General features: G+C 44.8%; 1 protein-coding gene across 4 annotated transcripts in view; it reads left to right on the top strand.

Annotated features, from left to right (window-relative positions):
• CCDC171 (coiled-coil domain containing 171) overlaps nucleotides 1-27,424 on the top strand; it is a 223,774-nt gene that overhangs the window by 107,790 nt on the left and 88,560 nt on the right. For all 4 annotated transcript variants that reach the window (XM_035140705.2, XM_060269247.1, XM_060269246.1 and 1 more), the window contains one exon: nucleotides 24,867-25,012. In XM_035140705.2, coding sequence (XP_034996596.2) covers nucleotides 24,867-25,012 — 146 coding nt within the window. The remainder of the gene's footprint in view (nucleotides 1-24,866; nucleotides 25,013-27,424) is intronic.

Raw genomic sequence — 27,424 nt, 5'->3', positions numbered from 1 at the left:
CTTTCTGATTTGCCCTTCTATGGGCACCAAAAATGGCCACTGCCGGCTTCAAAAGTCGCATCTACGCATGTCCGGAAGTGCATAGACGTGACTTCCGGTGTCGGCGGGGGCCATTTTTGGTGCCCATAGATGGGCAGAGCGACACCAGAAGTTGTGTCGACACACTTCCTGACATGCATAGAAGCGACTTCCGAAGACTGCGGCGGCCATTTTTGGTGCCCATAGAAGGGCAAAACGACACCGGAAGTTACGTGGACGCAACTTCCGGTGTCACACGGCTGCCGGTCCCGGATTCTGCAGTCCGGAACTTGGAAGGTATGGGCTCCCAGGGAGGAGATTGCAGCTACTTTGCTCATCCCCAGCAGCTAAGCCGAGGTTTGGCTTATCGTGTTGTCCAAACATAGGCCATGGTTAAGATGTCCCCCCCACCCTATGATTATGAGATGCAACTGAGAAGAAACCTTGGCTAAGCTCTTGGCTAAGGAGAAGAGAGCTTAGCTGTGAGTCTGTGTTCAGGCAGTACACTTAAGTGAAACCTTGGCTTAACTGCCGTGCTGAACTAAGAGGAAAGAGAAGAAGCAAAAAAGGATGCCCATTTCCCCCCAGAGTCCTAGTAAATTTTGGCTTACCAGGCTGTGAGAACCAGGCCTCAGATTCTGCAAATATTTCTTTCTTTCATTTCCTTGACAAATTGCTTCCTGTGAAACGTATCAAAGTGATCAACATGAAAAAAGTAACCAGAAATGTACGCAATGTGCAATAGAAGTGCCACATAAATGAATTCATACATGTGCAAAACCCTGGAATGACACATGCTGCTGATTTGTCAGTTTCCCTTTGTGCAAAATCACAACCAAAGGTTTTGCACAATCAAAGGCTTCCAAAGAACCCACGTTTAAAAGGAAGTACTAATAAAGGCATCTGAGAATATAGTTTACAGTTGCACGTTGACCGTATCGGTTTGGAAATCATGCAACATACATTAAAAATTATGCCATATTACATTCTGTTGCTCTCATCAAGAAGTTTAAAACACCCTTGATTAATTTTGAAGCTTTATCAGTTTTGATTATAATCCCATATATTTTTATCTACCCAATGGCATATACCGTAGAGACATGCATGCTTGCCAATTATGTTTCAAGGTCATTCAGAGCTAAGCACTGTTCTTAGATTGTTGCCTTTATTAGGTGAGAAGAGATAGTCCAACTGTCTCCATTTGCAAATGGGAACGGAATCTATACTGTAAAGCTTTATGGTAATTTGAGCTTTCCCTGTCCACTAGTACTAGAAGCATCTACTTCTTTCTAGAGTGTGTGGTCATTCATAGCATATAAAAAGTACGTTTCTAGGTGCTATTTCAAGAGAAATTTTTTGGTTAAGTTGTGTTGATTTTAAATATTATTAAATATATTTTTTTCCAGGTGGCCACTCAAAGCACCCCATCAATCATAAAAAGCAACTTTAAAATATATAATAATTAAAGATAAAATACCCAACCGCAGAATTCAGCAAAGCCCAAGCAAACTATGCTAAGAGGACTCAACTGTTACAGCCCAGGTTCTGAAATAATGCCATCCTAACTATCGGAAGCCTCTGGATAGAGGAGTCTGATAGGATGTTCAGGGGCAAAGAATTCCTCAAAGTCGATGGGCACAATCTACTACTCTTTTTATTTCAGTGATCATTTTCCATTGAGATAAATTAAATATCTGCAGCAGTGCCTGCTTGATTGGGCCCAACAATTAGTATAAGCATTTCCCACCCCCCCCCCAATGATCTCACCACAATTGATAAGATCAAGTGGAAATGCTCTCTAAAATTTACCACCAATGTGTTAAGTTAGGACAGCAAAGATGCATGTAAAAGTTCACTATGCTTATTCTTTAGCTTTGGAATACAGTGGTACCTTGGTTCTCAAACACCGAAAACCCAGAAGTGTTTCCGTTTTAGAACATTTTTTGTAAGCCAAACGTCCGATGCAGCTGCCAGCTATTGTTTCCAGGGCACCTGCACCAATCAGAAGCCACGCCTTGGTTTTTGAACATTTTGGAAGTCAAACGGACTTCCAGGACCAGATTAAGTTTGGCACTTTTGTTTTTGCTATTTATTTTGCGTTTTCGTTTTTGAGGCTTTTTCGGTTAATTTGTTTTTGTGACTGTGTGGAACCCAGTTCAGCTACTGATTGATTGATTGATTGATTGATTGATTGTGTGACTGTGGAAATAGATAAAAGCCCCCATCCAAACAGTGACCTATCATCCATATAAAGATATGAAATGGAGAATAACAGAATGGAAGATGATTGATATTATAGCAAACTGAAAAATCATCCCTGTTCTTTCCTTTTCTGGTCTTTGCATTTGTTGTTTTTTTCAATTCGTAATGCAAATTCTACGTTATATATCTTTTTGAATTCATCAAATAAAGGAAAATGATTGGCAAAAAGCAAGCAAGCAAGCAAGCAAACAAACAAACAGTGACTACCATCAGTGAAAAAAAAATAATTTTAATTTTTATCATCTCCAATACCGTCTTCTTTTATAGTACAGTATATTGATTATTGCTTTCATTTTATGGATCAATGGCCTCGTTGGATAGTAAATTTCATGTTAAATTGCTGTTTTAGGGGTTGTTTTTAAAAGTCTGGGGCGGATTAATCCATTTTGCATTACTTTCTACAGGAAAGCGTGCCCTGGTTTTGGAACGCTTTGGTTTTGGAATGGATTTCCGGAACGGATTAAGTTTGAGAACCAAGGTCCCACTGTACTGTTCCCCCGGTGAACAGCCACTATTTCCCATAGCTTCTCGCGTATGAGCAGGCTTTTAGTGGCTCAATATGGCTTTCGGGGATTGGAGTGCAGTTTTAACACTTGTGAGTTGTGTTTGATCCATCTGGCTCAGCGCTTTCAAAACTGGGTCTGTTTCAGCCCTACATAAAAGATGGAAGTTGGGCCTGGGACGTTCTACAAGCAGGTCAGATGCTCAGCCACGACTCCTTTCTTCCATAATGTTCTACTTAGCACTGCCCAGTTAAAGAATTCACAGGTGCTTGTGAGCTTGGAAGTAGCACACAGCACAACCTTAAAAGTAATGCAGCCTGGAATTTTTTTATATGCTAGATTTATTTGCTAGGAAGGCTGCATAATTTAAAGAATATTCAATCTGTCACCAAGGGCGTTTGAGACTTGGCAGTTGGGATAATGCCGATTATTGTGTTCTAACGCGATAACATATTTTTTTGGTACGTTTTCAAAGAGGTTAGATGAAAAGGCTAATACTCAAGTAGAATAACTGTGAATACGTTCGGTGTAAATTCAGAAAAATGAATCTGAAGCTCTCATTCATCGACTCCCATGAGCTTTTCCTCTTCCTTTCCCCCCAGAGAAACCGGCTAGATTTAGAATACTCAAAGGGATGATGATGTTTGCCAGCAATCGTGTTGTCACTTTGGCAAGAAGGAGCAATTCTAAACACTGTATCTATTAAATTAAAAGCTGTTGTTCATTAAAGAACATAATGTAGCTGATTATTCATTAGTGTACAAGTTAATAGTAAACTGTTAATCAAATTTATCATGTTAAAGCAAGCTAGAGAGAGAGAGATCCCTTCTGAGTTGTTTGGAGACTAAATTTCATAATTCATTAATTAGTTAAAGGCTTTAGTTGTTTAAAAAGTTTTGTATAATGTATATTCTCAGCGACTAAATAATTTATAGAGACTGGATTTTAAACTGGAATCTACACCTGCCCTTCCTTCAGTAACACAATAATTCCTGGAACACTTTCATTTTTTTCATTCATAAAAAAAAGCCATTAGTTCATAGGCAGTGTGGCAATGCCTTTTAACAAACATTTTTTGATATTTCCTTATCTCCCCCCCCCCATATCTACAAGAGAATGGAGAAAGATGCCTCCTTTTATGTGTTTATAGCGCCTGGGCTAGCTCTTTAGAATTTTGATTTGAAAAACCTGGGACAGTCACTAACCCACATGCCACAACCCTGCTTGTTTCCTGCTGTGCAACATTTCTAGAAAAGTATTGCTCTTCTTTCTCAATAGTGTGATGTTTCGGCCCTTCAGTACCCTCAACCTCTTCCCCTATAGCACCGCCAGTTCTCCCTCCGGAGGCTACTGGGGCTGCTTGCGTTACCCGGGGAAGGGTCTGGCTATACCTCTATGGCTCGAACAGGGGTTTTAAAACACTTCTTTAACTGGTATCGCTGCCACCACCCGGGGGGTCCACTTACAGACCTCCGGGACAAAGAATACACGTTCTGCCTGGTAGGGGCAAAGCAGCCTAGGACTGGGTTTAGCAGTGCGACCAGGAAGGACCAAAATCCACAAGAAATCTCTTTTAACTATTTATTATAAAATAGCATAACAAAGTAACATGCAACAGTTCTCAAAACAAAGGGAATACAAAGATAAAACAAGAAAGCATAGCTAACTTACAAGTACAAACTTAGAATAAGGTTGATCCAAGACTGCATCTCTCCATCCGGCAAATTGCAGTCAAGAGCCACGCAGACCTCAGTCTTTCTCAGGCTCTTTGAAGATGAGCAGGACAGCAGTACCTTGCTGGGTCATTTTGCAAGACAAAAGAGGACAAAAGAGGACAAAGACCCTCATCTCTAACAGACTTAAATCCCCACAACCCTTGAGGTATTCCACGTGGGCTTATGGCTCATTATCCAATCTACGTTAGAGTTGAGGTTCGAATAATCCAATCAAAGAACCCACAACCGTTAGTCTTGTCAATCAAATAGAGGCTACACAGATGTCTTGTGTTTACCCATTAATCAACCTACAGGGCAATTAACGCCTTCAGTTCTCAGAGCACACCGGACAGTTTCCTCCCTAATTTCTTATCGCACAGGAATGGGAGATTTCACAGCTGCAAGGTTACACGGGATCAAAAGAGCCAGAAATCTCTCTTTTAGAGTTCAGAAGTTTACTTTCCCAGGCCGTTCATCTCAAGGACCAAAGTCCCATGAATCTTCGCAGTTCCCATAATGCTCTGCACCTGAATCCATGACACCCCCTTCCCTAACGGAAATTTGGGGTCAAGGCGTCCCACATTTCCGCACACCCCTGTAAGGTAGGACACCCAGCCTGTGAGAATCATAATAAACATAACAGTTACTCAACAGACTGATACAAGCGACTGAGGGCATCCGCCACAACATTCTGCTTTCCAGGGATATGAACCACAGTAAAATTGTAATCCTGCAAAGCCAGACTCCACCGTAACAGTTTCTGATTGGAGTTTTTCATGCGTGATAGCCAACATAAAGGCGAGTGATCAGTCTGCACTTGAAACTCCGCCCCCCAAAGATAAACCTTCAGCCGGGAGAGAGACCATAAAAGCGCATAACATTCTTTCTCAATGGTGGAATAATTTTGTTCACGGGGTAGCAACTTCTTACTTAGGTAAACCACTGGTCTCAACTCCCCCTCGGGGTCTTTCTGCAACAGGACTGCTCCCAGTCCTGTATGACTAGCATCCGTTTGGACCACAAAGGGTTTCTGCTGGTCCGGGGCTAGCATCACCTTATTACTGGTCAGGGCTTGCTTCAACAACACAAAAGCCCGCTGACACTCTGGCGTCCAAGTTACTTTGGTAGGCAACGCCTTTTTACACAGATTAGTCAGGGGAGCGGCAATGGTGGCAAAATGTACAATAAATCTACGATAATAGTTAGCCACTCCCAAAAAAGATAACACATCCCGCTTGGTCTTGGGTCGGGGCCAATCCTGGATCCCCTGGACTTTTGCTTCTAGGGCTTTAATATAGCCTGAGCCAACCTGAAAACCCAAATAAACCACTTCACCTTGGGCAAATTGACACTTCGCCATTTTTACAGTAAGATTGGCTTCTTTGAATCTAGTAAACACACTCTGCACATGCTCCAAGTGCTCCTTCCAGGTATTTGAAAAAATTGATACGTCATCCAAGTACGCACAGCAGTAGGCGCTCATATCTGCGATTAAAGAATTAATCAAACGCTGAAATGTGGCAGGGGCATTCTTAAGTCCAAAAGGAAGGACTTTGAACTGATATAAACCCATATGGGTAACAAAGGCTGATTTCTCAGAAGCCTCAGGTGATAAGGGAATCTGCCAGTACCCCTTAGTCAGGTCAAAGACTGAGATGAACTTAGCCTGACCCAGTTTTTCAATTAGAGTATCCACTCTAGGCAGGGGAAAGACGTCTGGCACCATCACCATATTAATTTTTCTATAATCCACGCAAAACCTAACCTGCCCCTCCCCTTTCGGAACCAACACCACAGGGGAACACCAGGCGCTGGTGCTATGAACTATAACTCCCAATTCAAGCATTTCCTTGATCTCCGCCTCAATGCACTGAGCATGGGCTTCACTCACGCGATATGGTCGTGAGGCAATGGGAGCAGCAGTGCCAGTTTCAAAATGATGTTGGGCCAAATGAGTCCGACCTGGTCTTGTACTAAAAACGGACTCAAAGGGCAACAAAACTTCATATAGTTCCTTAGCCTGTTGGGCGTTCAGTGTATGGGATCTTAGAATATCCTCAAGGGAGCCAGCCTGCTTAAACTCCTGCAGCAGGTCCAAAGGCAACTGAGACTCCCCCCCATGCCCTCCAGCAATAGCCAAGACCCTCTTGGAGTCAGGTTCACAATACAATTTCATGGAGTTGGCATGATATTGTCGAGGAGATGGGTGTAGCTCTGGACATTCTACCACATACCTTACAGAGCTAAGTCTTTCTTTAACCACACCTGGTCCACTCCATTTAGGCGACAACTTATGTGGACGTGTGGGTCTCAGTACCAGAACCTTCTCTCCCACCTCAAAACATTTCTCCACAGCTTTCACATCATGTGTGCGGGTATACTCTTTACGTGCTTCTTCCAGGTTGGCTTTAGCTTGATCCCAAATCTCAGCCAACGTCTGGGTCAAAGCCTGAAAATGTTCAGCCACAGAGGGTAATTGAAGGCTATCCTCACTCTGGTCCCACTGCTTTCTAAGCATGGACAGAGGGCTGTTCAGCAATCTCCCATAAACCAATTGATTAGGAGCGTACCCCAGACTTGCTTGGTAGGAATCATTATACGTAGCTACCACCAGGGGCAAGTCTTGATCCCAGCTAGACGCATGGATCAATGCACATTTCTTTAACATAGAAGTCAGGGTGGACTGCACCCGCTCCACTAATCCATTCATACGATGTTCATACGCCACTGAAGTGTGGTGATGTATTTCCATTAATTTCAGAACCTGTTGAACCACATCAGACAAAAGATTGGGTCCCAAATCACTCATCAAAACCTGGGGAATCCCCATGGAACAAAAGGCAGTGAACAGAAATTGTACTAGACCTGGGGCTCTGGTATTAGTAAGACTGGCAGCAAAACAATATCTAGTCGCATAATCAATAACCGTGGCTATATATTTTTTTCCCCTGGGGGTCCGAGGCAAAGGGCCTACAAAATCTATAGCCCATTTGGCAAAGACTCCCGCTATTAAGGGAATACTTTGAAGGGTGTGAGGGGGGCTGTCCCGATTGTGCCCCACCCTCTGGCATACATCACAACAGCGTACATACTGTTGGACACTCTGGTACACTTGGGGCCAGTAAAAATATTGGGTAAGGCGTTCCAAAGACTTTTGCACCCCTAAATGCCCAGAAAGCCCTCCTGAGTGGGCCATACTCAAAACCTTTTCCCTCCTGATTTCAGGAACCACAAGCTGCAAAATAGAGTCCCGGTCTGTAACCCTTTTAGGCCAATACTGCCTAAACAAAAGTCCTTCTTTGTAGAGGAAGCGGGCCCTCCTCTCCCCTCTGGGAATGACGCCGGCCGCTTCCCGACACGACTGCAGTGTAGGATCTTCTTGCTGCTCCTTCACCAGGCGTGCTGTGTCTCCTAATTCAGCAGTCTCAAGTTCCTCCTCAGCCGAGGAGCAAGGGAGGGGGGAACTCCCCCTCTCCACGCTGGATGGTGCTGAAATGGCTGTTGCAGAAGAAAGAGGCACAATATCCCGCCCCCCTTCTTCCCCCTCAAGGCTTGGTTTTTCCAAGCTTCCCATAGCAAAACAATCCCCGCCCTCCATTGGCACATAAATCCCCACTGGAGAAGGCGTCTCCTCCTCCTCCTTCCAGGTGGCTCCAATGGGCGGATCAGCTGCAGGGTCGCTGGAAGACTGTCGATGCTTGTGAGCCAGGAATGCAAGATCATTGCCCACCAGGGCTGCAACATGGCAATCCTGAGGCTCATGTAGAATGACTAGCTGATTTCCTGAGTAGCCTTGGTACTCCACTTCAACAATAGCCGTTGGGCGGTAAATAGACTCAGTCCCAAACGGAGTGATTTTCAAAGGTTGGGGCTGCACCTGCCCTGGACGCACTAAGCCTTTAGATACGCTGGTAACATCCGCACCTGTGTCCCGATAGGAACTAACTCTGATATTATTTATCCGGATGGGAGCCATGAAATGCATCTTAGCCCATTCAGCTGAAGTCTCAGGTTGACTTGGCGCTGGGGATCCGCTGGATCTCACTGCTTGAGGGGCCACTGCAACCGGCGGGGGTGTTGGGGTTGCTCCCTGGGGCCGTTCCATCCCTCTCCCCCTTCCCAGCTCAGGGCCACACTCCTCCGCTCTTCCCTGGATTCCTGCACGCCGGATCTCCTCATCCCAATCCTCTCCCGGCTGCGCGATTTGGCGCACCGCTGGGGTTGACGTAGCAATTGGGGAACGTCTAGCTGACTGCATCGGACACTGGGCTTTGATGTGCCCTCTTTCGTGACAGAGGAAGCACAGACCCGAAGAGGGGGTCACCTTTTCCTTCCCCCTGCCTGGAGATGCTCCCCTTTTTCCAAATGCAGGTTTAGACTCGGCAGGCTTTAGTTGCGCTGTAGCTTTAAGAGCCATGCCTGAGCTAGCTGGCCCGGGTGGGCCCGTCCGGGTCCCGCCCCCTCCCATCGGCGGCTTCTGAGCCATGTGCGCCCGATGAGAACGGAATTCCTCCGCCAATCTAGCCGATTCCTGCAGGTTTTGAGGGTGCCTATCCGCAACCAAACTTGCAATCTCAGATGGCAAACTCCTCTGGAATTGTTCTAAGAGCACCAGTTGTCTCAATTGTTCAAAAGTCTGCACTTTCTCAGCCGCTAACCACAGCCCAAAGTTTTGTTCTAACTTTGCCGCGAATAACTGGAATTTCTCGTGAGGCGGCACTTTAACAGCCTTCCTAAACGCCTGCTGATAATGCTGAGAATCCAACGAAAATCTTTGTTCGACCAATTGCTTATATGTTTCATAGCTGAACATCTGCTCTCGTGAGAGCGTCCCCATCAGTTCTTGAAGAGGTCCTTTCACAAGGGACCTGAGGATCGGCATATAGTACCGATATGGAACTGCCATTTCCTCACACGTGGTCTCAAACAGGGTTAAATAGGATAGAACATCCATATTTGGGTCGTGAGTCGGGAAATATTTGAGATTAATGTCCTGGAGACTCAGTTCCCTCTGTCTAGGCACTGCAGCTCTTTGCCAATCACTGTAATACTCTAGAGCAGGAAGAGAGCTGGGGCCTCTTGCTTGTCTGCGCTGAAGTTCTGCTTGGGCAAATCGTAAAGCTTCAGCCCGGGGCATCCTCTCTCTTTCATATGCAGGGGGGGTCGCCTCCGCAGTTCCCAAGAATCTTCCAAAGGTTTAACCCCTTGGGGACTGGCTGCTCTAGTTTCCCCACCCGCATAGTGTCTTTCCCTCAGTCTCACACCTTCCATAAATCTCTTAGGCAAAGTTTGATACTCACTTTCTGCCACATATGCCCTCCGGCTCTCAGAAATGCCTTGCGCCTCAAACTCTGGATCTTCTCTTTCGGCGTATGGATAATCTTCCCGGAGCTGAGTCCTCAGTTCCTGATATCCACATCTCTCAGGGCTGGCCGCCGGCATCCCGCTCGTGCGCTGACCCATCTGCTCTGGTCTCTGTTGTGCGTATGGATCCCCCTGGACGTCCTCACGGGCCCATTCTACTCTGCGTGGGGGTGGGGAAGTCATCTCCCGGGATCTAACCACAACCTCTCCGGCAACTGGTCTAGGGTACGGTGCAACTGGTACTTGTTCCACCTCCCGCTGCCGCTGCAAAGGTGGCGTTTCTCTCTCCGCTGTCGGTGAGGCGCGCACACTTAGCCTATCCTGGCTTCCCAGCCCCGCCTCCTCCAGCTGCTGTGTCCACCTTTGATGTGCAGACCGAGGGCTCCTGAACGCTTCCGCGTGCTCCCTCTCGGCTTCTCTGGCTAACTCCTCAGCCCCTCTTAAAGGAGAATACACTCCTGGAACCGGTTGCCTTGGCATAGACCGATCATCTGGTTCCGCAAAACGATACGAAGGGTGGGTGCTGCGTTCCTGCTGCCACTCCTCCGAAGCTTGTAAAATCTCGCTAGGCAAGCCTGCTGCCATTGTCCTAACTCACTAGCAAAATAAAAACGCTTGTACCCCTTTTTTGAGAACTGGATTATAACCAAAGGATTTTGTCCACTTTCTGGCCACAAAGTCGCATCCCACACCGCTGCCAACATGTGATGTTTCGGCCCTTCAGTACCCTCAACCTCTTCCCCTATAGCACCGCCAGTTCTCCCTCCGGAGGCTACTGGGGCTGCTTGCGTTACCCGGGGAAGGGTCTGGCTATACCTCTATGGCTCGAACAGGGGTTTTAAAACACTTCTTTAACTGGTATCGCTGCCACCACCCGGGGGGTCCACTTACAGACCTCCGGGACAAAGAATACACGTTCTGCCTGGTAGGGGCAAAGCAGCCTAGGACTGGGTTTAGCAGTGCGACCAGGAAGGACCAAAATCCACAAGAAATCTCTTTTAACTATTTATTATAAAATAGCATAACAAAGTAACATGCAACAGTTCTCAAAACAAAGGGAATACAAAGATAAAACAAGAAAGCATAGCTAACTTACAAGTACAAACTTAGAATAAGGTTGATCCAAGACTGCATCTCTCCATCCGGCAAATTGCAGTCAAGAGCCACGCAGACCTCAGTCTTTCTCAGGCTCTTTGAAGATGAGCAGGACAGCAGTACCTTGCTGGGTCATTTTGCAAGACAAAAGAGGACAAAAGAGGACAAAGACCCTCATCTCTAACAGACTTAAATCCCCACAACCCTTGAGGTATTCCACGTGGGCTTATGGCTCATTATCCAATCTACGTTAGAGTTGAGGTTCGAATAATCCAATCAAAGAACCCACAACCGTTAGTCTTGTCAATCAAATAGAGGCTACACAGATGTCTTGTGTTTACCCATTAATCAACCTACAGGGCAATTAACGCCTTCAGTTCTCAGAGCACACCGGACAGAGTTTCCTCCCTAATTTCTTATCGCACAGGAATGGGAGATTTCACAGCTGCAAGGTTACACGGGATCAAAAGAGCCAGAAATCTCTCTTTTAGAGTTCAGAAGTTTACTTTCCCAGGCCGTTCTCCCTCTCAAGGACCAAAGTCCCATGAATCTTCGCAGTTCCCATAATGCTCTGCACCTGAATCCATGACAAATAGGAACACCTTTCACAAAGTTTCATCTCAGGGACACTTTTGACATTATTGATATCCCAGGAGTGACTGTTGGAAATATTCCTGTGAATCCATGTGCAGGGTGATTTGTTGAAATGTATTATCCTCATAGCATGCCAAAAGGTTGGATTCTGGTCTTGGATCAGTTTTTAAAAATGTAGAAAGTTCTCTTAGTCCTCTCATTTCCCCCTTCTTCATTTTTTAGAGGAGTGTGGTACATTGTGTGCAAATCCATAGGTACTTTATTTTTCGCTCAAGGGCACACGAGACAGTGTGCAACATAACCGTATGTATTTTACAAGAAATGTAAACAAATGTAAAATGGTATCTTAAATACACATAGGTATTAGATTTCAATTATAGCTCTTAATTCTTTTCTTTTTTCAGTAGTCAATCAAAGGTTCTGGTATTCCTCCTCCAAACGTTTGCAGAGATTTCATTTACTGTTTGTTTCTTTCTACTTCTGGTCCCAGGGTGGGGTGCAGAATTATATTTAAAGCATGTGCAGTGGTACCTCGACTTACGAAGACGATCCGTTCTGCGGCCGTCTTCGTAAGTCGAGGTTTTCGGTTCTCGAAGTGCCGCTTCGGCACATGCGCCAACCGCGCGCACTGCTCTGCACAGGCGCAGAACGCATGCGCCGGGCACACACGGAGAAAAGACTTCCGGGGGTTGTCGACTTTGGAAGTCGAAACCTTCAGAAGTTGAAGCGTTCGGATGTCAAGGTATGACTGTACAGTGGAACCTTGGTTCACAAACGCCTCCGTTGTTGTACATTTCGGTTCTCGAATGCTGAAAACCCGGAAGTAAATGCTTCCGTTTTCAAATGTTTTTCAGAACCTGAACCTGCAACGTGGCTGCCGTTGACTGCAAGAGGCTCTTGCAATCAACGGGAAGCCGCGCTTCGGTTTTTTGGAAGCCGAACGGTCTTCCGGAACGGAGTTCGTTTGAGAACTGAGGTACTACTGTCATCGAGAAACATACACCTCAAAGGAGTTACCGCAAAGAAAGCCCCGACAAAATTTAGCTTTGATTTCTCAGGGGTTCCAGAAACTGGCTAACAAATATAGGAGTACTGGTCCCTACTTAATGCCCTATTTGATAAGAGATTTTCATAGATACCCTTTTAAAGATTCTTTGAAGATTCTTTATTTATGTATCAGTTTCATAAAATTGTAGAGTTGGAAGGGGGTCATTTTTGGACAGCAGGAAAGATGGCTGCTGGAGACTATGGAGAGCATCTTCCGCCACAAAACTGGGCTAGATTGGGGCACTCTGTATCCTTGAGTATGAATCTTTGAGTGCAGATCATGGTTGAGTAGAGAGCTTAACCGCAATCCCCGGTTCAGAAGGTTCCGTTAAGCCAAACCTTGGTTTAGCTGTCATGTTGTGCTGAACTAAAAGGACCTGGTAGGAGCAAAGCAGCTGTGATCTCCCTGGGAGCAGCCATGTTGGTCCTAAGCCATGATTTGGCTTAGCACAGGGGTCGGCCATTTTTTTTAGCCGTGGGCCAGTCCACTGTGCCTCAGACCTTGTGGCATGCCAGAGAAGCGGCACGGGGGGGGGGGGAGCTGGAAGAAGAGGCAAGGGGGCAAGTAGTCCCACCCCAGCCACTGCGCTTACCTTCTCTGGGGCTGCCGCCACCACCACCACTGCCGCCACCGTTGCTTCTCATGGTAGGCAGAGGAAGCTCGTCCGCTCCGTTCTCTGGCCCATAGGAGTATCAGGGCGGCAGCGGCAGTGGAGGGAAGGTGAGCAGCGCGAAAGGGCTGGCTCCGGAGAGGGGCTGCTTAAAATGGTGCACAGACAGCTCAGCCCAGCCCCCTTCCTTCTCTAGGCAGGGCGGGGAGAAGCCAGGAGGTGGGAGGGAGGGAGGAGGCGCCGCCGTGATGTGTGTGAGGGAGAGGAGGGGTAATGGAATGGCGCAGGGGGGAATTGGCGCAGCCGGAACGAGCAAAATCCCCATGCCGATCCATGGACAGTCCGCGGGCCGGATCCTGAAGGCCATTGGGCCTGATGTGGCCCACAGACCTTAGTTTGGCGAGCCCTGGCTTAACACTACCTGCAAATGCAACCATTGTGCTGGCCTTAATTTGCACTAGTACCTGCCCTTAGAATGGTTAAATAAGGAGATATGTTTACAAACAACAACAACAATGACAACAAAAATAACAACAACTAATGAAAATTGGTGTTTGTTTTGCCTTCTCTTGGGGGAAATGCCCCTACCAAACACTTTTTCCCCTTCTGCTTCTAATGGGTTGTTTTTCTTCTTCTTAAATCTGCCATGGAAGGCTTAATGGTATTATTGCTTTTTTTGTAATTATACTAATAAACACTTCTTTCCATGACCTTGGAATTTAGACTGCAGTGGGAAAGATTTATTGACTTGTACGTTTGAGGGGGTTGGGGAAGGGGATTATTTCACCAGTAAAATGCAAAGGTGTTAAACAGACGTGCGCGAAGACCACTTATCCCGGTTAGTTTAAAGCTTTTATGTACCTTTAAGATTTTGTTCAAAAATACAAGACGGCTCTTGTTAAATCCAGTTTCCTGAGAGATCTTTGTTAGAGCATTGAATCAACTACAAAGTAACTATATTACCTTGAGAGGTGCAGAGGGAATCGATAGACCTATAGAGTTGTGCGGAATTTTTTTTTTAAAAAATGTTCTAAACCCTATTTTTCCGAGCAGCTTGAATATCAATGCATAGGACTTTTCTGCGGCTTCTGATACCTTCTGATATCCAAGTCCCTTATACCTAGCAGTTTTTGTTGTTATTTTAGACTAGAGAGTTCTGCTTTTAGGACTTGCCCTGTGGGCGTCTTTATTAACCTTAACCAACTTTTCCCATGATCTCCTTTTCCTTTTGTGCAAAGCTTTCGTCTTTTCCTTCCTTTCCATAAAATTCATACCGAAATAGCTGTTCAAATAGAAATGAGATTGGATATCTTAGTAGCAAAGAACTCTGTGCTAATTCTGTTTGCCCTTGCTCACTTAAACAGACTACCATGGTTAAAGGGAGGGCCTTGTAGGACTGCCACACTTCATTTCCTCCTGTCCGCCCCTCTTTGCCCAACCTTCCACTGCACATTATCACAGATAAATCTTAGGTTTGCGTTAATCACGGTGTTTACAAAATCTGAGCATGCTACTTAACTGTCTCCAAAACAGTCGATCCAAATCTTAATGGCTGGTTCATGGCATCCTACATTGTGATGTTCCTTAGAATCATAGAATCATAGAGTTGGAAGAGACCACAAGGGCCATCCAGTCCAACCCCCTGCCAAGCAGGAAACACCATCAAAGCATTCCGCTTAAAGACCTCCAAAGAAGGAGACTCCACCACACTCCTTGGCAGCAAATTCCACTGTCGAACAGCTCTTGCTGTCAGGAAGTTCTTCCTAATGTTTAGGTGGTATCTTCTTTCTTGTAGCTTGAATCCATTGCTCCGTGTCCGCTTCTCTGGAGCAGCAGAAAACAACCTCTCTCCCTCCTCTATATGACATCCTTTTATATATTTGAACATGGCTATCATATCACCCCTTCACCTTCTCTTCTCCAGGCTAAACATACCCAGCTCCCTAAGCCGTCCCTCATAAGGCATCATTTCCAGGCCTTGGACCATTTTGGTTGCCCTCCTCTGGACACGTTCCAGCTTGTCAGTATCCTTCTTGAACTGCGGTGCCCAGAACTGGACACAGTACTCCAGGTGAGGTCTGACCAGAGCAGAATACAGTGGTGCTATTACTTCCCTTGATCTAGATGCTATACTCCTATTGATGCAGCCCAGAATTGCATTGGCTTTTTTTTAGCTGCCAATGTTAACTGTTGGCTTTGATCCTGAGAACCACAAGTAAAACGAAGTTTGCAGAATGGGATTTTCCTGTCCTCTCTCCTGTGTCTCCAAAAAGTTCCCCTGGAGATTGGGTCGCTGTTCTGGACAGTGTGAGAGTGGGGGGGCTACAGCAGAAAGAGGGGAATCCTTCAAAATCACGTGAAGTCACCTTGGGTGCCCAATTTTGCCAGATCTTACCTTCCCCAGTAGTCCCCTTCCATGCCTTAGTCCATCCTGTTCAGGAGAGGCCTGCAACCTTACAGAGACGCCCAAAGGTCTAGGGAGCTACGGGTGGAGGCACTTGGAAGGCTTGGATAAGATGGCAGGGAGAATTTGAAACTGGCGAGACCAGAGATTCTTGAAAGACTGGACTAAATCTGAGAAATATTTGAAAGACAATGGTAAACAACAAATTACCCTTTTAGGTTTGCAGGAATTTTTGTAAGGAGAAATAGAGGAAATATTAACAGAGATAAATTTAAGGAGATGGAAATTGATTAGTGATTATTAAAAGTAATAGAGAGAAGAAATACAAGAAGTAGTGAAAAGCTTGGGAATCTTGAGACGTGGTTGATGGAGGTCCAAAAATATGAATGAATGAATAATAAATGTTTAATGAAAATGTGTGTGTGTGTGTGTGTGTGTAAAATATATATATATGGAAGGTCCTCTTCCACTTGCAGTTCTCTGATTGCAAAACCATGATGCTTTCATTATATGACTTGTGCACCTCTCAACGGAATAGGATACGATACGATAATCTTATTGTCATTGTCCCCTGCAGAACAACGAAATTGAGAATCTACATCAAACAGCCATCAGCCTACTATCCAAAAAATGCATATCGACTCGCTACCCATCCTGCCTATACATAATGAACCCCCTAAAATCACTAATACCCCTCCTGATTTGCCCCCTAAAACTCTGATGCCCCACAACTGAATACAGACCCTCCCTCACAGACTGCCTTTCGCTGCGTTCAAAACCAAACTCGCTCTTGGATAGAGCTATTTCTCAGGCCTGGTCTTTATGACCCTATACCTCCTTCCAGAAGGCAGAAGCTGAAATAGATCATTTCTGGGGTGCACACTATCCTGCACAATATTTGCAGCTTTCTCATAGCACCTGGAGGCACAGACTTGATCCAAAGTGGGAAGAGTGCACCCAGTTATGCTCTCTGCAGTCTTTCTGACCCCGGACAGTGCTGTTCTTCCATTCTAAATATACACAATATTTCAGTATTCTAAACTTTTAATTTAGCTTTCAAAGTTAAATTGGTTAAAAAGCATGCATATATATAGCATGGAATGGTGCTTCTGTAAAGTATTTCCATAGATGTAGTTTCTGCTATTATCAGTGACTAGCCAGATTTTGTTTGCTTAATAATATTTGCAGGTCAAATCTGCTAGTGGTTAACATTTACTTTAGATTTAATTGCCCGTCTGTCCCCCAAACCTGTCGGTTTCTTTCTTAAGGTGTTTTTGACTATTAAATTACAGTATGTTTGATACGATATTAAAACATATCATAAAGTTTTAAAAGCATTTTCACTATTGTCTGCTGACTCCTCTCTTCTATGGAACTTTGGCAAGCCAATTTTTTTGAAGTAAAAATAAAAACGATAACACCAACTTTAGAGAACTTGCACATGTTATTTCTGACAGATGTCTGACGCTGTTATACATGGAGGCTACCTCATGATGTTTCTACATAACATGACACAAGGCAACCTGTCAATTTTCAAATGTTAGAGTTCCAATTTTTTGGGGGTGCATAGATTAAATTCCATCATGTAAAGCTGGCCCCGGGAGGACTGAATTTAAAGATGGTTTAGCAGGGAAAGGTGAACCCAGGGCTTGAGCCCGTATTCTAGAAAAAAAGCTTCCACTTTGCTAAACTTAATAAAGTCAGTTTTCACTATAGGCAGGATTCTCGCTTAGTATTATCACTTAATATTCATGCCACAAGTCACCTGACTCCTGGGACAAATTCACTGTAAACAGGATCTTGTTATAATTGTAGTGGGAAGTGAGTTTTTGCACACACACAAAAATCAGAAGAAATTCTATTTGTGAAATCTGCTTTATAGAAAATGGACCTTCCAACTCTTGATCCCTAAGCTTGTATCTCACTTCCAAGGGATAATTGGAGCACAGGATTGCATTGCACCATTGCCAAGTTTGATATTAGTATTATTTTATTTTTAAAACATTTTGCCAGCTAATGCAGTGAAAGCAAAATGTGACTATTGTTATCTTGAAATGCCCTTTGAACCTGGCTCTGGTTCAGCAAGACTTATTCTTTTATATGCCTGGTTATTTTGTCTTTAACAATACAATGTTTTAAATATAATGTGTGTCAAGGCTCTTTGCATTTCCAAACAAACAGGCAGTAGGTGGGCGTTTTGTGGTTTGTTTTTTTTAATTGTTGTCCTGCTCTCTTTTATTCAGCTTCAACTTTCCAGCGGTTCAAATTTGTCTACGACAACGCTTGCGAGATAAATGCGCTATCGGGCTTTGAAATTTTCCTATTTCTGTAAATATTAAGGCCCAGGGAGCAAAAAAAGAAAAGAAAGGGCTGTATTGTGGATTAAGTGAAATATCTCAAGGCTGTGCTTTTCTGATAACTGAACCTGGAGTGACCTTTCTCAGACACAATTACAGAGCTGTATGTTTTTCCTTTAATTTCATCAGGGGTTTAATTAGTATACAAATAAAACTTCTCTTATCTTCCTCTCTACCTAATTGGCTTGTCTTCGCTTATATACGAAGCATGTGAAAGTGGGCTGTAATTAGGGTGACCGTGTTAACCTTTCTCCCTCAGACGTACTCCCGCCTCGAGGCCCGAAAACAGGGCTTTGGATTATTGCTTTGCAATCACGGCGCGTCTCCCATAGGCTTTCTCATGAGCAGAAGGGCTTTGGGTGCCGCCGCTTCCCACTGCTTAACGGGGATCTTCATTCTTCTCCCCTCTAAATGTTTATTGATTATCTCGCCGTTCCACACTCAGCCTCCAACAACTTAATATCAGGTGACAGTCAGGAGAGTTCTCCAAGTAATTAGAGTTGAGCATTGGGGGAACAATTAGGACCAGAGTTATTAAACTTGATTTATCCTATTCTCCCCTGAACAGTTTCTTGGATATCAGAACATCGCACTTTTCGCAATCTCCACCCTGGTTGAGAAATTAGTGGCTGGCCCGCTGCTTATCATGGCCGCCTTGCTGCCTCGAGGCACACACCCTCTTGGTTTTCCATCGTTCGGCTGGAAATATTAGAGCCCATAAAGTTTATCGGGGGTTTTAATTAGATCAATCTGAAGAAATGGGGAGTGGGGGGGGTGTCGGAGGGGGAAGGCTTAGCAACCAAAAATATATTACTTTAAAGCACTCCAGACTATGGCTCAACAATTTTTTGAGGTTAAGTGATTCCAACAGTTTTTGAGGTTGTCTTTAACCCGCAAAGGCCAGGTTTAAAAAGCAGAGGTGAGACTTTCTCCTAAAAGTGTCCAAGATAGTCATTATTTGATGCCTGCAAATTATTCTTCGCCTCTCCAGGTCCATAGCTGTCAACTTTCGGATTCGAAAATAAGCCTCACCTGTCCCGGGGACAGTCTACGGTATATCTAACAATCCAGGATAGCAGCGGGAAACGGCGCTGGAATAAGGGAATTTCCAGCAAAAAAAGGGAGGGTTGACAGCTATGTCCAGGTCACGTAAACTTTTGTTGCATTTAGGTTTCCCTTTATTGTCGTCTTACAACTTGGTGGTCGGGATTTAGCATCCTTAAAAAAAACAACACAATCCTATCCATTCTGAAGGAAATCAGCCCTCAGTGCTCACTGGAAGGACAGATCCTGAAGCTGAGGCTCCAATACTTTGGCCACCTCATGAGAAGAGAAGAATCCTTGGAAAAGACCCTGATGTTGGGAAAGATGGAGGGCACTAGGAGAAGGGGACAACAGAGGACGAGATGGTTGGACAGTGTTCTCGAAGCTACCAACATGAGTCTGACCAAACTGCGGGAGGCAGTGGAAGACAGGAGTGCCTGGCGTGCTCTGCTCCATGGGGTCACAAAGAGTTGGACATAACTAAATGACTAAAGAACAACAACAACAAACGGGAGCCCCCAAAACCTCAGAAACCTGTTAAAATTCCACCTGTCGTGGTCTTACCTGAGGCAAAAAGGGGGGTATTGTAAAAATTGTGTGCAATGGTAGTAAGAAATCATTTTGATGGTTACTTCAGGAGCTCTTCAGAAATGCAAACCCTTCTGAACTGGTTTTCATGAAATACTAAATCATGGTTTGGTGTTATATGAGTGAGCCTAAGGCTCACACGTTCCCTCTGGTTTGTGCTTCTTCTCCAAACCGGAATTGCAAACCACAGTTTGATCATGGTTTGCAGTTCATGTTGGGTGGCCAAGTGCGCAACACAGCTTGCCAGTTAGGATGTAATGGCCAGTTTTGTTTTTTGCAGTAAATAGGAAATAACTCGGTGTAATTTTAATTCCGTTGAGTTTCTAGGCGGAAAAGCATTTAAATTATTTTGTTGGGAAATGTGGAAGATGAGAAATGGTCTCGCCTCTTTTTAGTTTGCCAGCGTATGAAGTTACACCCCATTTGCCTGCAAACTGAATGCTTGAAGCGATGACTTGGCTGCACTCATTAATTCATTGTGTTTGCCTGTGTGCCAATATTATACAGTTCACACTGTGATGCTAAATGGAAGTAGCACCTTCTTTGCCTTGCTTACTGAGTGCCATGTCAGAACATTTAAAGCACACATAAAACCCACTTAAATAGCTTGGTTTCAAACCTATTTAATCTCAGATGGATTGCACCCCATGGTGAGTTCTGTATATTATATGTTTTTATTATTGGCAAGCAACTCCGAAACCCGGGTGAAGTAAAAAGTGGGGTATTATTATTATTATTATTATTATTATTATTATTATTATCATTATTTTTTAAAAAACACAAATAGTTGCAGTCTAGAGAAGCCTGTGTCTATCTTCTGCACACAGAAGGAGGTTTTTAGTCTTCTGCTACCCACCAATAGCAGCCCACTCTCAATCCTGCCCATAGCTAGCTGCAACATTTCATGGGCAAAAGACCTCGAGGAGGAGGAGGAGGAGGCGGAGGAAGGCAGGTCTTCCTAACACAATCAGTGTTGTAAGACTATCTAAGCTTCTCAATGGGGAATCTCAACGTAAAAAAGACCTTTCCTTGCCTACAGACAGCCACCCAATCTTAAACAACTCCTCACCCACAATAATACAACCACCAGACTTAACATGGACACTGGCACCAGAGCCTGCAATAAACCCAGATGCCAACTGTGAGGGGGAGAGATTACAGAGAACCTCCCCCTCTCATCAGGAGCAGTTCGTCCCCAAGCAGCCAGGAAAGTGCGGGGTCTGAAGGGGCTAGTCAGGAGGCGGAGAGAGAGAGCCAGGGCTCCGGCAGCATGGGAGAGCCCCTGCTCCACAGGCGGGAAGAGAGAGAGACGGAAAGGGGGGAGAGGGAAAAGACGGAGCGCAGACCCTTTCCCCTGGCACCGGAATTAAGGAGGAGGAGAAAGGGGAGGAGATTCGCTGTTCCGCGACTCTTATGTTGGTCCAGGTTCCGAAAGGGGGCAGTGCCGGATTCTGAGACGGAATAAGCGGACATGAAACCGACAGCTCACCACACTGTAAATAACGTGCACCAATAAAGACTCTTGTAAAGACAAGTACCGGTATGTGGAAAGTCGTTACTCAAGAGTAGCCGTAATAACCTCTGACACCAACTTTGCTGCCACATACACTCAGACAATACCATTACTGGCTCCAACAACATCCAACATACCATCTCAGGACTCTTTAATTGCTCATCTTCTAACATTGTGTATGCCATCAAATGCCAACGGTGCCCTTCAGCTCTCTATATTGGACAAACAGGCCAAACCCTATGCCAAAGGATAAATGGACATAAATCTGACATCAGGAATCACAAGACAGAGAAACCAGTAGGAGAACACTTCAATCTCCCAGGACATTCTATACAAGATCTCAAAGTAGCTGTCTTATTACAAAAGAATTTCACAAATAGACTGGAAAGAGAAGTTGCTGATTACCAAGCTTAAAACCATGGAGAGACTTGATCTGAATAAAGACATTGGATTCTTATCTCATTATACATGATAAAGCTATTTTTAACCATCTCACCCCTTGCTTTTCCCTGTAAGACCAATTGCAGTCATTAACAGTCATCAACCTATCAGTCAAATACCCATTCCCACTACCCTTCTGTGAATACCCCTCCCCAACCTCTCACTCTATATAAAGGTCTGGTGGCTTCTGTTTCAGTGTATCTGAAGAAGTGTCCATGCACACGAAAGCTCATACCAATGACAAACTTAGTTGGTCTCTAAGGTGCTGCTGGAAGGAATTTTTTTATTTTGTAAAAAAGACAGTAAGGGCCTAAAGTTAAACACTGAAGTTTTCCCCCCTCATTGCCCTGCACTAGGGTGTAGGAAGGCAAAAGACCTGCATGCGAGGAATAGCACATTCTGCATAAGAATAAAATAATGTATTTTAATGTTCTGTTGGAAGCCGCTCAGAGTGGCTGGGGGAACCCAGCCAGATGGGTGGGGTATAAATACCAAAGTATTATTATTATTATTATTATTATTATTATTATTATTATTATTAATGTACAGAATGTGTCTTGTTTTGTAGTCTCATATTTCTGTTGGAGAAATATTTGGTGCTGGTTGTTTTTCTGAAAGAAAAAAGGACCCTTTTTTCTTCCTGCAGTATCAAAAAGACTATTGAAGCAATGAATTTATCTTCTGTATGGTTTGTTAGTTTTTAAAGGGAAAGGGGAAATTCTTGAGTAATGCAACCTCCCTCCCACCAACCCTTCTAAATTCAATCAACTGAATGCGTGGATGTGGTATGCCCATTTGATAAAGAAATGTACGTGGCATTCATCCTAGAACACTGTTGTTACGAGAGAACTATATTTTCTCCTTCAGCTGTATCGTCACTGTCCTGCAGACTTTAAGTGTCCATTTTGCATTTAAGTGCTAGTTAAAATGCAGTAATAGGATCTGGACTCCACACATCCCCACCCCAATTTCTTATTTCTTATTTCTTCTCGGCATTCATTCTCTGGGTCACTCCCAAGAGAAACATCTGTATCTGAAGATCTTTGAGGCCCCCTTGTCAATCATCCTATGTACAACCATTTCAGAGTACCTGTAGAGAAATAATCTCAGAGCAATTCTTGGGTTCACGAGCCTCATTTCCAATATGTATGCGATGCTTACTGTTTTCATGAATTTCCAGAACCCTCCCAAGGTGTGTGCCCATGTCTTTCAAAAGCAATCTTAGAAGTGGCCCTCTGCTTCCCAGGTGTTTGATATCATCTGAGGTTGCCCTGCAAAAGGTCCTCTGGGCTTCCATTGCGCAGTTGAGTTTCCATTGACATAGGCTAAGTTTGCTTGCTCAGCCTTCCTGGAAATCAATACCCCAAATTCTTCTACTGCTTGATGTTTCAAATCCTCAGATGGAAGATGTTAAGAAGAGATGTAAAGCGTTATGCAGATATTTAAAATTCCTGGCTCCATTTTAAAAGGTTATAACTTTTTAATTTGTCAAAGTAGCATGTAGGAATTTAGTCCTGCTACAGTACAGCTAAGTCCTTTTGCAATAAGCATTACAGCCGAAAGGTAAACTCTTATAAAAAGGCGTATTTTTAGAATTAGAATGTTTTTTGGTGTGTGTGTAAGAAACTCTAAATACAGACAGGAATAAACAAAATGCAGAGACAGTGCACTACGAAAAATCTAATATAGCCCTGGCATATCTCTAGGCTCTACAAATTGTAATATCTTTCAACAATGGGGAAGGTTAGATTAAAATAAGAGCTTGAGCCTGTGAATTGGAAATTGGGCTTAGCAAATCCAGAATCCTTTGAAAACATTACCTTACAGCAAACAGAATAAAGGCCTTGATTGTAGTTTGCATGCAAGTTGTCTAATTGTTCGTCATTTGGGGAATTGTGTGCATGAATGTATCAATCTGAACTAATTTTCTACTTGAAGCAGTTTATGTTAGAGAGTAGATCCCCGGGAAGCCTTCAAGGGATGCAAACTGCAGTAAAATGTAACAATCAGAAAAGCCACATGACTCAATTGAATTACAGAATGTTTGTGTGTTATGATTGTCAGAATGGTATTGTAACAAATGGAGGGACTATATGGTGGGTGGTTCTCTCTATACAGTGGTACCTCGGTTTACGAACACCTCGGGTTACGAACTTTCGGTTTACGAACCATCGAAACCCGGAAGTAAGTAACCCGAGGTTTCCGAGGTCCATGAAGGCCTCCACGGAGGCATCGGAGCGTCCGCGACTGGGACGCAGCCACGGAAACCCCCCCCCCGGTTTCCCGCGCTTTACTCAGCCGCCTTGACTGAGACGCGGCCGCAGTGCAGGGCACTTGCATCGGGATAAGGCTTCTTTCTGCACAGTTTGCCTCCGTGAAGGCATCAGAGCGCTTCCGTGGCTGCGTCCCAATCACGGACGCTCCGATGCCTCCGTGGAGGCCTCCATAGGCCTAGGAAACCTCTTGGTAGACAGTAAATTTTTGTTAAATTGCTGCTTTAGGGGGTGTTTTTCATCGTGTGGAACGGATTAATCCTCTTTCCATTATTTTCAATGGGAAAGTTTGCTTCGGTTTATGAACACTTTGGTTTATGAACAGACTTCCGGAACCAATTGTGTTCATAAACCGAGGTACCACTGCATATATCGTGTGTATGTGAGAGGGAGAGAGAGGGAGAGAGAGAGAGAGAGAGATCTACAGGGTGGCCAACTTGAATAAAATATTGGGGGGGGGCAGGTAAGCCCTGCCCCTTATAATTGATCACATGATGCTGTACACTCACACCATTTGAATGGCAATGCCCATCAATTGGGGGGGGCTCAAATATTTTATTGGGGGGCTGAAGACCCCTCGACCTCTAGGAGTTGGCTCCTATGTATATTTATATCATCTGTTCCATCTATATTTCTATTCCTTTCCCTCCTGAGTAGCAGTTTTCCATTAAAACGCTACCATAAATTCAGATGCTTTGGGCTTTCTCTTTTAAAATATACTTTAAATTGCACGGGTAACTCTTCATCCGAAATAATTGTAATGAAAGCATAAAATAACTTTAAGGAAAATCTATATAGCACCTGTAGTATCTGCGATTGTGGCAGGTGGGAGTGTTCTTGTGTGCTGCTGTAATGCAGTTAAATTTTTTCGACGCGCTGGATGTTGTAAGAAGGGTAAATAGATACCATTTTTATTAGAAAATAGCCTCAATCTATTTCACAGTCAGTCTGTATTCCTCTTTGTTTAATAGCCTATGGCATAAATTGAAGTTAATTATCGGAGCTGACAAGTAACTCTGCTTCCTCTCTGCTCCCAGAGTCTCTCCGAGGCAAAGATGGAGCTGAGAAGAAAAGATCAATCTCTGCGTCAGCTCAATAGACATCTTACCCAGCTGGAGCAGGACAAGCGGCGGCTGGAGGAGAGCATCCACGATGCAGAGAGTGCCCTCCGCATGGCAGCAAAGTGAGCGAGGGGGCCTTGGGGAGATCACTTGAAACAGACAAAAGATCAATTCTTACTTTCATGCAAAGGGTTTTAGCCTTGGATAATGCAGCGCTGGAAAACAAAAAGTACAGATGCCTGTCTTTGAAATTTAGCAAAAGATCCTCTTGAAGGAAGAAAACTTAGCTCAACATACTAATGGCCCATTTCAATCATTGCGGAGCCCAAGGATGGGTGTGATTTTAGGACAAGCAGTGCTGAGCCTCTCTCTCTCTCTCTCCATCCCTGGCTAGCAGACTCGAACTGAGCAAGAGGTCCTGGCAAAAGAGCAAAGGGCTTGATATGAAAAGCAGGTGTAGGGCAATACGTAGCAGAGCCGACTAGAGCGAGGTGTCTATCGCATCTGCAAGAGTGAGGATCACTGTGGCAACACACAAGCACGATTATTGGCCATGCTTTGTGTCAGCTGATGGTTGCAGCTTGCAAAGACCTGTGCACTGGCAAATCTGGGCTTCTCTCTCTCTTCAGATCTTCTCGGCACCATCCTTCCTCCATTTTAGCTCTGATGTCTTGGCTTTTTCTTAAGCAGCCGCCCGCCGCTGCAAGGATCTCCCAACCCTCAGCTCCGCTCTGGCTTCCGACTGCTTCCTTTAGCGGCTGACGCTACTTCTGCCAGGTCCATGCTCAACCTCAGCCTCTTCTGAGCCTCTTCTTCCTTCCCTCAGTGACAGTTTCTCTGTGTCACCTCACACTCTTCCCCCTGCAGGCAGTGATTGTCTTCAGTCAGAACCCTCTAACTCAGGGTGGTCGAACACATGTCTCGAGACCCACATGCAGCCCTTGATGCCTTTTTTCAGCAGCCTTCAGCAACATTGGAGCCCTCTCTGCAGCCCTTGAGCGAGCTGCCTTCCCAAAGCCGGCTAAGCAGAGGCGAAAACGGTGAGGGTGGTGGGGGCAGTCCGCCCCGGGTGTCATCCCTGAGGGGGGTGACATCGCCGCAGGCGGTGCTGCCCCTGAGACGCTTGCAGGCGGCACATCCCCGTGGGCCACCCCACAGGCTGCACCGGGGGCCGGAGCAGCTAGCTTCGCCTCTGCAGCTAAGTGAGGCACTGGTCTTTGGGAAGGAGGTAATAATAATAATAATAATAATAATAATAATAATAATAATAATAAAGAATAATAATTTATTTATACCCTGCCCATCTGGCTGGGTTTCCCCAGCCACTATGGGCGGCTTCCAACAGAAAAATAAAACACAGTAATCTATTAAACATTAAAAGCCTCCCTGAACAGGGCTGCCTTCAGATGTCTTCTAAAAGTCTGGTAGTTGTTTTCCTCAGGCGCCACCACCGAGAAGGCCCTCTGCCTAGTTCCCTGCAACTTGGCTTCTCACAACGAGGGAACCGCCAGAAGGCCCTTGGTGCTGGACCTCAGTGTCCGGGCATAATGATGGTATGAGGGCTCCAGTCCTCCCTCCTTTCCAAAGCCATTGTGATTTCCCAACTTTGGGAAGGTGGCAAGGGGAGGGCTCTAGGACCCTGCCAGAGCCTTGTGCCTCCTTCCCAAAGTCTGACGCTTCACTTAGCTGGCTTTGGGAAGGCAGTGCAAAGCTGGGGTTGGGGTCAAATGTTGGCTTCGTTCCCCTCCTGATGCAACGAGGCAGTGTGTGGCCCACAGGTTCCGTGTCGAAGTATTCTTGTGGCCCACTTGGTATGAAAAGTTGGACTGCCCTGGCCTAACAAATTGCAAAGTTTACTTTAAAAATCCTACATACTTATCATTGGACTATAACAAAGGGCCAAAAGGGGCAAAAATAACCTACCACAGCTTACGCTTTCTGATCAAATTGACCCATAGAAAAGAATCCACATAATTTGGCAGCTGTGATGATGGAAACCCTCATGAAACATACATTAACTGTATCAGCCTAGCTGTTTCGTTTCAGACATTCAACTGAAGAAACCCTTTCTCCCATGCTTCAAAAGTAAACTTATCAGTCTATTCTATTACTACTACTACAACAACAACAATTTTAATTTGTTACCTGCCAAAGCATGGGTTACAGCAATTAAAAATACAACATTATTACAAAATTACAAAGAATGTCATCGCAAACAATGAAAACTAACATTGCAATCTCACCACAACCCACGGTCACGAAAGTGTCAAATTAAATGGCTTGGAAATTTCAATTTTCTTGACACACCTGAAACGGAGCTTGCTAGGCATAAGATGACATTAGGAATATATTATTCCACTCTGCCCAAGGAGGGTATTCTGAGTTTGATTGCTTTCCTCTCAATATGGTAAAACTAGGAAGTTTGGCAGGACACAACAATCTGTGAAGCCAGGCTGCTTGTTCTCCACTGGAAAATGAGGAGAGAGATCTTTGCAGGGAAGAGGTGACAAGCAGGGGGATTTTCCACATACCCA

This window comes from Zootoca vivipara, chromosome 16, assembly GCF_963506605.1.
Source record: "Zootoca vivipara chromosome 16, rZooViv1.1, whole genome shotgun sequence".
Lineage (NCBI taxonomy): Eukaryota > Metazoa > Chordata > Lepidosauria > Squamata > Lacertidae > Zootoca > Zootoca vivipara.
Note: the sequence above shows the minus strand (reverse complement) of the source record. Positions and strands in the feature narration are given on the sequence as shown.